The sequence below is a fragment of the Balearica regulorum genome, chromosome 28 (genome assembly GCF_011004875.1).
Source record: "Balearica regulorum gibbericeps isolate bBalReg1 chromosome 28, bBalReg1.pri, whole genome shotgun sequence".
NCBI lineage: Eukaryota > Metazoa > Chordata > Aves > Gruiformes > Gruidae > Balearica > Balearica regulorum.
In genome coordinates, this window is record NC_046211.1 from 119,995 (window position 1) to 134,016 (window position 14,022).

At 60.0% G+C, this 14,022-nt stretch overlaps 2 protein-coding genes across 11 annotated transcripts in view; both read left to right on the forward strand.

Annotated features, from left to right (window-relative positions):
* LOC104632122 (cell adhesion molecule 3) overlaps positions 1-14,022 on the forward strand; it is a 34,992-nt gene that overhangs the window by 16,232 nt on the left and 4,738 nt on the right. Inside the window, exons 5-12 of one of the 10 annotated variants that reach the window (XR_012832633.1) lie at positions 212-382; positions 784-874; positions 1,274-1,443; positions 3,471-3,593; positions 4,759-4,884; positions 5,407-5,472; positions 5,983-6,388; positions 8,288-10,388. Coding sequence is in view for 7 of the 10 variants with exons in the window: in XM_075736943.1 (XP_075593058.1) it covers positions 212-382; positions 784-874; positions 1,274-1,443; positions 3,471-3,593; positions 4,759-4,884; positions 5,407-5,472; positions 5,983-6,101 (866 nt within the window). In the remaining 3 variants the exon portion in view is untranslated. Of the gene's footprint in view, positions 1-211; positions 383-783; positions 875-1,273; positions 1,444-3,470; positions 3,594-4,758; positions 4,885-5,406; positions 5,473-5,982; positions 10,389-14,022 lie in introns of those variants that run through there. The other 9 variants (XR_012832635.1, XM_075736943.1, XM_075736945.1 and 6 more) reach the window with 9 other exon arrangements.
* On the forward strand, positions 11,558-13,924 carry ACKR1 (atypical chemokine receptor 1 (Duffy blood group)). Its single transcript, XM_075736951.1, has 2 exons — positions 11,558-11,712; positions 12,198-13,924. The coding sequence occupies exons 1-2, from the start codon at positions 11,692-11,694 to the stop codon at positions 13,122-13,124; spliced, it is 948 nt and encodes a 315-aa protein (XP_075593066.1). The 5' UTR covers positions 11,558-11,691; the 3' UTR covers positions 13,125-13,924.

Consider the following 14,022-nt stretch of genomic DNA (forward strand, 5'->3'; position numbering starts at 1 on the left):
TCTGCTCTGAGGGACTGGGATGGCTGGGGGACACCATGGAGGCAGATGGGGCACCACAGGTTGCAGCGGTGCCCGGTGCTGGACCATACTGGCATCCTATGCTACTGCCAATGAAGGGACAGGGTGTCCCCTGCTCAACGTGCACATCAGCCCTATGCCTCTGCTGAGGTACTGTGTCCATCAGCTCTTTAACTGTCCCACATCCCTACAGACGAGGGTACTGAGGTGGTGGAGGACCCCAATGGAAAGACCTTCACCGTGAGCAGTCGGGTGGAGTTCCGCGTCACTAAGGAGGACAACGAAGCCGAGGTGACCTGCACTGTGGACCACGAGTCCCTGCAGAACTCCGAGAGGTCGACCACGCAGAAGCTGCAGGTCCACTGTACGTGGCGCATGGGGTTGATGGGACAGGGCCACATGGGGAAGGGGACAGGGCTATGGAGAGGTGGGAGAGATGTAGGAGGCCTCAGCACCACCACAGTTCAGCAGACATCACATACATGGCCCTACGTTTACACGTATATAGAGCCATCACGCACACATGCATACAGGCTCATCAACCTGCATGCACAGCAGTCCTGTCACACATAGGGACACGGCACAGTGACACTTCCCCTGTGCGTGCATGCCCTTGATTTCCCCTGTCTGTCCCTGTCCCCTGTGTTCTGCCTGTTCCCATCTCCCCGAGACTTGTCTGTGCCATCTCCTGCTACCCGGCAGGCCCCTGCACAGTGCAGGGCAGGGACACGCAGTCACCCAGCTCTGCCTCTCCTCCTTTTTCAGACAAGCCAACAGCGAAGATTGAGCCGCATCCCCAGTACCCACGCGAAGGCGAGAAGCTCCAGCTACAGTGTGATGGGCAGGGCAACCCCATGTAAGACACCACCCCCCCTGCCTTTCTCCTACTTAGCCCTGCCAGGCCCTGGCCAACTCGTCCTCCCACTGCCAGGCTCTCAAAACCACCACTTAGCCCTCCCTAGAGCCTCGGGCAGGGCATCGCAGGTAGCGCTGTGTGGGCTCAGGGCCGCACGCTGGCCTGGCATCGATGCCAGGTAGGGCCAAGCACCCCACAGAGAATAGGCAAAGCCCCTGTCCTCTCCCTGGAGCAGCAGATGCATCCTGGCTCATCCCTAAATGCGGTATTTCCTTCCTGCTCGAATACTCCCGCACCTTCGTCGTCACCTCCACTGCCTGGCCAGGGACTCCGCTCTGCCCCAGCCCACCCAGGGTGCTGGGGAGGACAGCAGTGCCTCACCACCACTCCACTCCGCAGCCCCCAGGAGTTCCTGTGGGAGAAGGAGGGCAGCGACGCACCCCTGCAGCTAAGTTCGGACAGCGTCCTCATCTTCCCTTTCCTCAACAAGAGTGACAGCGGCACCTACGTCTGCACGGCCACCAGCTCCATGGGCAGCGTCGTGGCCAAGTACAACCTCGATGTCAGCGGTAAGCGGGGCCGCAGGGCACCGGCATCACCCGGCTTCTCACAGCAACTGCTTGTTGGCACAATCACCTCCGTCCTGGCTGTGTCTCCCTGTGAAGTGGCGCACATCCAGGGAAGGCTGTGGTGGGAGGGGGTCTTTGTGGCACTGCGTGTGTGCGTGCATGCAGCTGGGTCCTGGCACACTCGCTGGCAGAGCGCTGCATCTCCAGTTCCTCCAGCCACGTCCAGCCCCCCAGTCCTTCCCTGCACTGTGCAGGGCTGCTGCCTGGAGCCAAGAAGGGCAGAGAGCAGTTTGGGGGGGGATCAGAGCAGGGACATGGCACAGCCCAGGCTGGGCTCAGTCGCTGTTGCCTCCAGTGTGGAGTGGGAGAGGGTGCGATGGGGGAACTGCAGGGGCTGCAGGCAGGACTCTGCTGGAGTCTCTGGGGCAGGAGGAAAGACCAGTGCTCCTGAGCCTGTCATAGGCAGGAAGCCTCTGCACGTCGCCATCATAAGCCAAGGAGGATTTCCAGACAGCACCGACCCCTCCAAACCACGAGGTGCCCTGGCAGCCCTGTCCTAAGCTTCTGGAGACAGGCCCCATGGCTTGCCCTGAGCTGCTGGAGCTGCAGGCTTGCATTGCATCCCGTGTCCCCACAGTCTATCACCACTCAATACCTGTCCTTGCATGGGAAGGGGTAGCACCCGCCGCTTCCCTGCATGCTGCAGTCCCCTTGCCACCTCCCCCCTGCCACGGCTGTGCTCTGCTGCCACGTTCGCTGTCATTGTGCCCTGCTGCATCCAAGCGCCACGTGTCGCATGTTGAGCAGAGCTGTGTGGGGCTGCGAGGGTTTCTCCAGCCTGTCCCTGGCTGGTGGTGGTGCTGCCCTGACTCCTGTGCTCGACACCCAGCCTCTTGCCCAGCAGCTTTCCTGTGTTGGTAGGAGCCTGTTTCCCTGCATTTTTGGCCTTGGATTTCGGGTTATCCTCCTCTTCTGCCAAATCTCTTGCCATCTCTCTCCTCTCTACCAGCCTTGGACTATCCATCTTCCAGCATTCCTACATGCTCCAGCTCTTCCCTTTCCCGTCCCCTTTCTCTCCCCTCCTGTTTTAGGCACTCTCAACATCCTTCTCCTCCAATGTGGCTGTGGGTAGAGGGCATGGTAGCAATGGCACCTTGGGCACCCTGTCCCCCTGAGTCCCTCTCCTCTGCCTGCCCAGGATGAGCCCCTAAATGTCCAACTCTGTGCAGTCATTCCTTTGTCACCCCCTGTGTCCCCTCGTCCCCCTGGGTGCAGGGTCTACACAGGGAGCTGGTTCCTGAGCCCGGCTGTGAGCACACAGCAGCACTCAGAGTCCTCCACATCCATCCAGAAGCACAGCAGCCCTCAGGGTGCTCAGCACTCATCCATGGGCTTACAGCAGCATCCAGGGTGCTCAACACCATCCATGAGCACGCAGCACCCAGACCACCAGTGTCCCTCACCACTTGGTGTCACAGCTCCTGGCAGAGGAGCTCCACATCTAGGCTTGGTTCCCCTTGTCAAATTCCTCTTTTTCCCCAGAGCCACTCAGGTCTCGGGCACCATCGCTGGAGCAGCTACTTTGCCTGGCCAAGCCCCCGAGACTGCCTGCCGCAGCAGCCACCTTGCTTGGCAGCGAGGGAGAGCAAGGATGGAGCAGTCCCTGAGGGCGTGCATAGGAAAGTTTAGGTGGCACCTCATGGTGGGTGATGCTTTCCAGCCACTGCAGTCCCAGGGCTTCCAGGCAAAAGGGGCCCAGTGGGGTCCCTCATAGAGGAAGGGGTGACCGGGGGTGCTGGCAGGATAGGAGATAGGGGAAGATATTTACAGCAGTGTGTCCCAGAGGATGCTGGCAGGAGAAGAGGAGCAGGACCTGTGGCCAAGAAAGGGGTTGTGGAAGGAGCCACTGAGAAGAATAGGTCCCATCAGGCTGGGGAGAGCTGGGTCCCCTCTGATGGGCTCTGTCATGCCTCACTGGCACCTCCCAGGGTTGATTCGTGTCCCTGTGTTTTTGTCGTCCTCCCCAGATCTTTCCCAGCTCCCCACCCCACACGTTCACTCCACTCCAGCCCCTCCGCCGGGCCCTTCCCAGCCCATCTCTCATGCTTCCATGGCCACCGCTTCATCCTTCACTCCAGCTCCCATCCAAGGTACCGTAAGCTCCTTTTCTGTCTCTTTACGGACCCGCTGCTCCCTAGCCTGGTGGGAGAAGCTCCACAGGAGGATGGTGGCCCAGCCCTGGGCCAGGGACACCCTTGCCACGTCCCAGGTGCCCAGCCAGGCTCCAGTCCCTGTGCTGCTGCTTATTGGAGTGTGTGGGCTCTGCAGCCACCATCTCAAGACTTTGGGGTGGTGGTACGCAACAGAAAGAGCCAAGGCCCCAGAGTCTGAGCTGCATAATGGTTCTTCCAGCTCTTCTTGGCAGCTTGTGGCAGCAGCTGCCTGTGAGCTGCAGCCTGTGCCTTGTGTCCGTGTGAGATGTCATCCCTCTGTCCTGTCGCCTCCCCTGTCGTCTTTCCCACCCCATCCTGTCCGAATGCCTCCTCTGAACGTTTCTACGGCTCTGTCCTCTCTGAGCTGATGGGACACGATGAGAGTGGAGTGGAAGGAGGATTTGTCCCTGTGTACCAGGGCTAACACAGAATCCCAGTGCGGACTGCGCTACAAGATGCGGCTCGCTTGAGACTGGCCATGAGGTCCCACCTTCCTTGGGGTGCTGTCACCTCCTGGGGTGCAGTGTGCGGCCATGCTAGCCTGCACATCACCTTCCTGCTAGCACAGCACAGGGGAATAGTGAGCCAAGCCTGGCTCCGCCGTGTGTTTAGCCTCCCTTTTGAGGCAAAAATCCCACTGTGAAGCGTGGGGTGGTGGGATCATGACTGCGCCTGAAGGCAAAGGTACCACAGGCTGCGCAGAGCATGTTGCTGGTGCTGCTCCCTGGGGTACATAGTAGGCAGCTGGGCACAGGGATGGGTTTGCCCATCACAGTTCTTCTCAGCTGCCTTCTTGCCCAGACAGGGCTCCCAGCTCAGCCATCGAAGCTCCTCTTGGCTGACTCCCCCAGGAGCCGGCACTGATGGCCATTGCTTTTCCCTCCTTGCTTCCCCCACTGCCTTCTTTTTTCTTGCTTCTGCCTTGACAGCTCTCATCTGCAGCGGGATCAAGCTGATGGCACCGAGCCGAGAAGGATTGGGCCCTCCAAGGTGCCCGCCTGTAGCCCTGAGCAGTCCATGGGACGAGCAGCAGCCTCTGCTGTGCGGCAGGGTCTGCAGCATCTCCTTCTCTCTGTTTTCTCTCCCTTTGCTGTCTGGGCAGATGCCAGCCCGGTGCCCTCGACCTCCAGCACGTACCATGCAGTGATCGGCGGGGTGGTTGCTGTCATTGTCTTCCTCCTGCTCAGTCTTCTCATCGTGTTGGGACACTACCTGATCAGACACAAAGGTACAGGGTGGGGGAGCTGCACGGGGAGGGCGTGGAGCCAAGACCCCCATGCCACATCGGAGCAGGCAGTGCAGGGCATGCTCCCTTCTCAGTGGGTCTCTGGGAGCAGGGCTACATCCCCGAAGTGAGCAGGCAGCATGGGGCAGGAGTAAAGGGAGGCAGCTCCCTGTCCTCCAGACCTGCCCCGTGTCCAGAGAAACCCAGCGCAGCCAATGGAGCCTTCCTGTGTTTGGGGACTGCTGCCCATGCCTGTGCTGGCACTCACCCCAGCGTGGAGGTGTCCCAGTGAGTCCTTGGAGCTGCACGCAGCAGGTGGAGGCAGCTCCTACCCCATTTCTCCATCTGTCCTTCACGGCATGGTACCCCCTACCCTGGGACTGCCTGTGCCACTGTTCCTGTCTGTGCCTGATGCCACCTCCTCCCTCTCCCTGCCCTCCTCACCATCCCTTGAGCCCTCCGCCTTCCTCTTTCCGCTTCACCATTTCCATCTCCCCATCCCTGGACTTTTCATCCGCCCAGCAGGTATGTGCATAAGACACGGGGAGACGGTCACATCCAGACATCGGCAAATCCCAGCAGAGGTGATGTGTGAGTAAGAGCCCCCCATCCCTGCCCTCCGAGCCCAGCAGAGCTGCTGCATCTGCCCCACACCGTGCCAGCTCTGGGGGCAGCCGGGAGCTGGAGCCTCCTTGAGGATGGCAGTTTTGCAAAGAAAGCCTCCAGTTTTCTGAGGTGGAATAGGGACAGGGGTGCAAGGAGGGGCAGGCGGTGGGGAGGGCAGGAGATGTGCCTGGAAATGCAGGCAAGGGCTGCTGCCTGCAAAGCGGGAGGCAGTTTCACCCTCTGCCTAGAGATGACTGCAAAAGCTTTGAGCTGCCCAGGTGAGGGTTGTTCCCTGGGCAGGGCTTATCCAAAGAAACCGGTGACTTTTCCATTTCAGGCCAAACCCAAAGGACTTTCCTCTCACCTCCACTTTCCAGCCAGCCCCTCGGACTCTGCCGTCGGGGCCCCTCCAGGCAGCCCAGCCTTCCCCTGCTTGCGTGGGAGCGGGGTGCCAGCAGGGTCCCCCCGTGACACTGACCCCCTCTCACCGCCCAGGTACCTACCTGACCCACGAGGCCAAGGGGTCGGACGATGCCCCAGACGCTGATACGGCCATCATCAATGCAGAGGGTGGCCAACCCAGCGGCGACGACAAGAAGGAGTATTTCATCTAGGGTCGTCACAGAGAGTGAGAAATGGAGCCAACAGACCCCGATGGAAACGGAAACCAGACCACAAACCCCACTCAACCCAACAGATTTTCTCTCGCGCCCAGCACGGGCAGACAGACGGACAGAGGGATGGCGGGACAAAGAGCAGAGAGCAACCGGCCTGAGACATGATGCTTCTTCTTGAACTTGTACAAAACGTTATTACTATGAACAGCGAAAGCCCCGGCCCCGTTTGCTTGCTTGCACCTCCATCCCTGCGACCAGCGCTCGCGCAAAACACAGACCAACCAGTGAGTGAGCGACTTTCCTTCTTCCTTTGGACCTTTGCTTTGGTTTTGTGGCAGCTCTTTGCTTTGGGCCCTTGGTTGGGATGTTGAGCTGGGGTCGATGTAGCTCTTTCCTTTGTTTCTCTCCATTTTGGTTTCTTTGACATCCAAGGATAAAATCAGCTCCAGGCTCTGGCGCAAGCTTGGGGCACCTGGGTGGCCCCTCTGTCACGAATGCTTGCCCCGTGCCTCCCACTGAGAGCCGGGACCCACATTCCCATTGCTCCCCCCGGCCTCGGCTGCTGCGTGATTGCCCCAGCCTCAGCTGGGACGGGGAGCACAGCCGATGTGACAGGAGCAGGATGCCAACGGGCAGTGTCTCTGCCTCCAAGGTCTTGGTGCGTGGCTGGGGTCAAGCAGGGAGTGACCCCGGGCCCCTGCCCTGATTTTATCCTTGGTGGTTCTTGTCGAACAGTGTCCATTCAGGAAGAGAGCTGTCCTCGTGCAGTAGATGTGTGAAGGGGGGGTGAGCTTCCAGGGTGGGAACCGCTGAGGCCCCCAGAGAGACTGGGAGCTGCTGGGCACTGCAGCTCCTGGGTCCCACCCCAGCGGGAGGGGGGAGGGCAGAGGTTTGGGGGCGAATCCAGAGAAAAAGCCCCGACTTTACAAATTCTCAGATTGGAAACGTCAATTTAAACCATCTATTGAGATGTTCAGTGCAGGAAGCGACCTGCGCTAGGAGCACCGGGCAGAGCCAGGAGAGTCAGCAGGCCTGCGGCCATAGCCACCCCCTCTTCGCTGGGCCAGCTCTGGGGTATCCGGAGCCTCTGGAAAGGTCGTTTAGACCCTCAGGGTGACTTCAGCCAGAGCTGATGCAGCTAGCGGTACCACGGGAGCTGAGCTGAGCTGGAGATGACCTGCTCCCCAGCACAAGCAGCCCAGCATGGCACGAGGCCTGGGAGATGTGCAGGGAGTGGCTCCACCAGGGTCTACTGCTCGGAGCTGTCTGTCCCCCTTCCCTCCCCAGCCCCTTCCCAGGGCAGATGTGAGCTTGGAAAAGGCCGGTTTCTTCTCGGCTCCAAGGGACGCAGCCAACAGCAGCTGAAATGCCCAGGTTTAGTATCTTGGTAGTTCTGGGGTCTCCAAGGAGGCTTGGGGGGGCTTGCCCTACCGTCTACCTGTTTCGCTGTCTCTTCCAAGAGAAAAATAAGCAGCTTTCCCAACTCTCCAACGTGTCCCGGAGGTCTGCTTGGCCCACCCCAACCACACACCCACAGGATGGGGCTGCAGGGGGCTGCACACTCCAGCATCTGCAGGACACCCCACAACCCTGGGGAGCCAGGCCCCATCCCTCACCCTTGAGATGAGGTTTTCCAGCTTCCCAGAATCCCAGCATGTCTCGCTCTGGACACAAGGGGTTTGCAGGAGCCAGCCTTTGGCTGGGCACCCTTCGATTTCAGGTTGTCTGGAGGAGACCCCTTTGGGAAGGAGCAAAAGCCCTCGCTGGTGCAGTAACCTCACCTTGGAGGTAGAGGAAGAGCTTGTGTCCTCCACTGTTGGGGTGCCGGGTGCCCGTGGGGCAGGTAGTGTCACTCCCATCCAGACCGTGCGAGTGGCATGAGGAGGATGCCCGCGGGGAAGCCATTGCAGAGCAAGCAGGGCTGGAAGGGGGCTGGGGCCAAGCAGACAAGGAAGAAGAGGCATGGCTCGGAGGCAGGCACAGGGTGTGAATGAGTGATGTGTTTGTGGCATTTGGGCGTGTGCACAGATGTGACTAGGTTCACCATGGCTAAATCGTGTGTTAGGAGCACGCAGGCAGCAGGGTGTTAGCACCTCGAGAGAGAAGTGCACGAAGCCATCATACATGGTGAAGAAAACCTGCGGTTTTCTCAATGTTGTTCCTCCCTTCCTGTCTCTTTGGAGGAGGACGTTGGCATGGAGTCCCAATGGTAGCTCCGAGCTCGTTTTGAGGGATGCAACCGTTGCTGCCGAAGATAACACTGCAGATGTCGATGCTGTTAACTACTCCACTGCACACTGAGCATGTATGAATGTGCGACCTGATGCTTCGCTGAAGATCTTTAACATTCACTATGAAATAGACGTAATTCCTTCAAATAAAAATGCAAGGACGTGTTTTCAAGTACAGTTTAATCTCATTGTAAGTCTACATGCCGTAGATGGTTACAAAGAAAGCCCCAACTTGGGGGTCTGGGAGGGAAGGGGGTTAACTGGTCCCTAGGAAAAGGGAGGTGGGAGCTGAGGTCGGACAGGGATGTTTGTGCCCTTTCAAGGCAGCGCAGGCACAACCGTGGCCAGTTTTTCCGCAGCACCGTTACTGCAGAGCTGCTTCAAGGGCTGGTGCTGGTGGTCGCCGTTTTCCCTGGCGAAAGAAGTCGGGATTTGGCCTTTTTGAGATGTCGCCCAGTAGGGGACATGGCAGGATGCAGCATGGGGAGGACCAGGCACAGACAGCACTGGAGTCAGACCTGCTGCCTGCGGCAGATGTCAGCAAAGGATGGACTGGGTCTCATGCCAGGTGGGCCCCTTGTCCTGCTATGGCCGTGGGTGTCACAGGTCCTGGGAGTGATGGGAGCATGAACATGAGGCTGCATCTGCAAGCAAGAGCCAAAGGGCTTTAGCAAGGGAGCAGTAGACCCGCTGCCATGGGCACGAGGACAATGGAGACCCTGTGTCACATGTGAGGGGTGACAGATACACTAGGTCACATGTGTGAAGAGGGAGATGTGGTGGGATGAGTGTGAGGGGTGATGGGGACACCATCATGAGGCTACGATGGGCCATGTCACCGTGTGGGAGGGTGCAGTGGTGGTGCACCCACCATGCTGCTGGTGGAAGGTGTGATGGGACACACCATGTCGTGAGCATGATGGGGAAACTACTTTGCGAGTTTGAGACCCTGATGAATAGATCGTGTGATCGGTGTGAGATGTGGTGGGAAACACCATCTTGGGAGCCTAGGGGCATGGTGGGGCACACCAAGTGTTGAGTCTTTTGGGGTGATGAATACACTGTGTCACAGGTGTGAAGAGGAACAGGTACACAGCCATGAGCGGGGGAACAATGGGTGTCAGTTGTGAGCTGCACCACACCATGACTGTGTTAGGGTGATGTGACGGGGGGGGTGATGGGGGTGCACCCTGTTGTATGTGTGCACAGCGCTGTGGTGCACTGGGTCAGGGCTATCAGGGAGGGTTGGGTACACCATGTCGTAAGTACAAGAGGCGATGTGGATTGTGTGAAGGGGTGAGAAGCTACACCTTGATGCTAGCACAGGGGTGACACCACACACCATCAGCAGCACAGGGAGGTGGTGGGGTATGTGGTGTCACTGATGTGGCTGATGGTGGATGTGCCGCGCTGCAGGAGAGAAGAAGCGATGGGGCAGGCAGTGCTGCTGGGGTGGTGACATGAGGGACATGCTGTCACAGGGGAGGGGGGACACTGGGCTCCTGTCCTTCCCTGCTGGTGCCCAGCAAGGCCGGGCAGTGTCACAACGTGGCTGGGAGAGCCCAGGGCACTAGCCACCTCCCTGGGCCTCGGTGGCCCCTTTGGAAGCAGGGGGTCCTTGTTGGCCACACGGGCAGGGGGCATCCAGCCCCATGTCCACCCTGTGCCACTGCAGTCACCCGTGCTGGGCCCAGGGCATCCAAATCAGGACGTAGCAAGGGCCAGCGCTGGAGGAGCGAGGAGGATTCGGAACCCTGTGGCCCTCGTTTGCGGCCGGGCCTGTTCACTCCTGCTCACCAGCCCCAGCAAGGCTCCAACTGCTTCCCGGCCGGCACTGAACTCTCAATAGACACGAAAGCCATATTTGTAGGGAGCTCTGGAGATGCCGTGGGGTGGCAGCGGGACAGGGCAGAGGACGGTCTGTGTTGTTGTGCTGTGTTCTTGTATGTACATAAAAGGGAGACAACGAACGTTGATGTGACTTTATAACCTTTCTAATATCCTGTGCTAATCTCGGAAAATAATCCTATAAATATATCTGGATTACACACGTTACCTGTCTGTGCGTCTCTGCTTCTGCCTGCGTGCGCCGGACACTGCCAGGGCCTGGGAGGTGTCGTGGCCGTGACCCCCCTGGGACAAGGGGGAGCCAGGGGCACCAAGGCCAGGGGAGGGGGCAGAGCTCAGCCTGATTGGGGACACAGCTCACCCCGGTGCACAGCATGGGAGGGACATGGCTGAGCCCATCGCAGCACATGTGGAGGCATAGCTCAGCCCCCTCAAGCCCTTGACCCCCACCCCCCTTAGGCCCCCAAACCACAGTCTCTAGCAGCCACCTGTCCCCAGACCCCCTGTGCAGACCCTTGCCCCTTCACCCCCAAATCCCCCCACCTAGTCCCCCAGACCCCCACTGCAGACACCCAGTGCCTGACCCTCAGCTCCTCCCAAATTACTAGTCCCCCCAAACGATGGGAACCCTCAGTCCCAACCCCTTGATCCCCGCCCCCCCCCCCCCCCCCCATCAACCACTGCCCTCTGCTCCCACCAAGCATGAGGGCCACGAAGTGCCACTGGCCTCTGCCAGTCCCCGCCAAGCTGGGCTTGCTGCCCACTGCAGCCCAGGGAGCCCATGACTCAGCCCCGGTGCCACGGGGTGACCCCACAGGATCCGGCCTCCCAGTGGGGTGTCCTGAGGCAGGGCTGCAGGTTTCCTTGCTGTAGAGGAGCTGGAAAGCACTGTGTGCCTGGGCTGCACCACCACAGGGTCGCCTCAGCAGCCGCCTGCACCCACACCACCCACCCTACACCCCAGAGCCAGATTTGCACGCAGCCGGCATCCCTGGGATGAAACTCCACACATGCCTGAGTCCAGGCCAGCAATAGGAGCATCCACACAGCCAGGGTGCCTGTAAATACAATTCCTAATTAATTTCTGCCAAGAAGCGATTGTTTCCTGCTCGAGAAATTACAGGCTTGTGCTGGCAGCTCACCGGCTTTACCGGCAGTGGTGGCCCGCCTGTTTCCTTTAGGCCCTGGCAAAGGGGATTGCCAGGCCGGGAGGGCTGCTATTAAAGAGGCAGCTCTTATCTCATTACCGCAGTCCTTTGCCTGCCTTTCAAGCGGGACGAGCAGAGCCCACGAGAGAGCGAGTAGAGCAGGCACTGCCGTGCAACGCAGCTCTCGGAGGGCATGCAGTGCTGTGCACGGCACCTGTTGGAGAGCGTGCACCCCTGAGTCTGCACTGCTGGGCACAGCACCCTGCAGTGAGCATGCACAGCTGAGCACCTGCCACCACGCACAGCACCTGTTGGAGACCCCAAACACAAAGGAGCAAGTGCCGTCCTGGGACACACATCATGGGCAACTGCATCCCAGTGGTGAGTGCCTCTCCCCTCCCCTGCCACTTTCCCTAGCAATTTCCCATCCTGCTGGATGCAAGGGCTGGGGACACGAGTGCACGGTGGGGAGGGGCCACAGCTCGCAGCGCACACTGCTGGCAAATGCTCACTTGCAGATGGCTTAGTGGGATTAGCACTCACCTGCTGCAGGGTTTGCAACCCTCCTTTGAGGCTCTAAGAAAATTTGGGCTTTCATGCACAGTGGGGCCAGCCTGGGACAATCCCGTGCCTCCGAAGTATCAGCTGCAGGCAGCCTCTCCCCGCAGCGTGTCCCTCCCTGATAAATTGCACTGCTCAACCTGCACCAGGGCTGTAAATGAATCTCCCGGCACCAGCAGGGCAGCAGCTCCATGGCAGGGAGCAGCAGCCCATCGGAGGGGACATCTCAAGCGATGCCTTAGGTTGCAGGCACTTGCAGTTGGTTGGGTACATCCCTGCCTGATGCGCACTGGTCTTGTTCACAGACCCCCAGCGTCCTGGAGGGCAATAACTCCCTGGATCTGCTGGAGATCATAGGCAACTTCTACGACGGCAGCAACATGACCTCTCTGGACTATGATGCCGCACCCTGCCACAACCAGTACTGTCCCCTTTTCCAGCGCGTGGCCCCTGCCTTCCTTGCTGTCACCTGTGCCGCAGCCACCCTGGGCACTGGGGCACTGCTGGTGGCACTGGCCAAGTGGCCCCATGCCTGGGGCTGGCCCCAGAGCCGACCGCTGGTGGCCCAGCTGGCAGTGGGGACAGGTCTCTTCACTGCCCTGCTGCCACTGGTGGCAGTGGGCATCAGACAGGGCTGGCAGCTGGGCACGGGGCTGTGTAAGCTCACCCACCTGCTGTGGCACTGGAGCCTCTTTGCACAGGGGCTGCTGGTGGGCAGCAGCTCCTGCAGAACCGCCTGGTGCCGCTGGGATCCCCGGAGCCAGTGGATGGCCGTGGCCATGTGGGCCGGGGCACTACTGCTAGCAACGCCGGTGGCTCTCACCAGCGGCACGGTGGCGGCCCCAGAGACAAGCTGCATCCGCTGGAGTGTGGACATCCTCTCCCCAGCATACCTGCTGCACCTCGCCCTCTGTCTCTGCCTCTTCCTGCTGCTGCCAGTAGTGCTGCTGGTGGCCACGCTGGCCACGCCACAGCTAAGGGCAGGCTGGGAGCCACGCATCTGCGTCAGCTGGCTCTTCTTGGGGCTCTGGGTGCCTTACGGTGTGGGGCTGGCCATGGATTTTCTCCTGCAGGCCCAGCTGCTGCAGCCCACCTGCAGCACCTTCGAGCATTTTGACTATGTGCTGGGGTTGTGCGAGGGTCTGGGGGTGCTGCACTGCTGCCTGGGGCCCGCAGCACTGCTCGCTGCCAGGCTCTGCCGCCACAAGGCAGGCACCAGCGGCAGCTGCTGAGTTCCTGGCGCTACAGCCGAGGGCCCCATGCTGGCCCCTGGCACCCAGCACCATCCCCTCTCCTCACAGTGTCCCCACCAGCCCTGCAGCTTCTGCCCCACAGGCAATGCCCTCCCCCCGCCCAGAACCAAGGGGAGGGCAACATGGCCACCAGGCTTGGTGCCTCTCCTCCCTCTGTCCCCTTCCTTGGTGTCTCAGCCCCACCGTTTGGGGCCAGACACTCTGATTTGCTCAATGCAGATAGCCCTGGGGTGCCTCGAGCATCTCCCCAAGTCCCCATAAGGGGTGTCAGCCCCAGGCTCCTGCACACCTGCAGGGACCCTCAAGGCTCAGCGCCAGCCCCCCCCGCCAGCTCCACGGGGAGATTTCAGCAGGCAAACAGGGCAGTGGCGATGTGAAGCAATAGGAGGATTTTTCACTCCCTCCTGACAAGCCGAGATAAGCGTCACATCCCACATCTGCCAGTGGGAATTGTATACAATATATATGTCTGTTAGAGCCACTCGCCAAGCTTGGCTAATGGCAGGGGCTGGGAGGTGCAGGGGAGCACAGAGGGGTGACGTGCATCATCTCCGGCTAGGCTCCTGTGGGCCAAGGGACAGGAAGAGGGAGGCGTGTGCTCCTTGTGCCTCCAAATTAGCAGGAAAAGTTCATAATGAAGCTCTGCAGTATATTAGCAGGAAGCAAGATGATTTATATCCAGTGCTGGAGGCATCCGAGCCGCGCTCCTCCATTCCCACGAGGGATGGCTGTGTGCAGTCGCAAGGCGCACAGGATGTGAAACGGGTGTGGACAGAGAGCTGGAGGAGGGGTGAATGGAGGAGTGTGAGCCTGCGGCTGGGACCTGCCTGCCCACAGGGTCTGGGGCCCACCATGGCAGCACGTGAGGAGCTGCCCT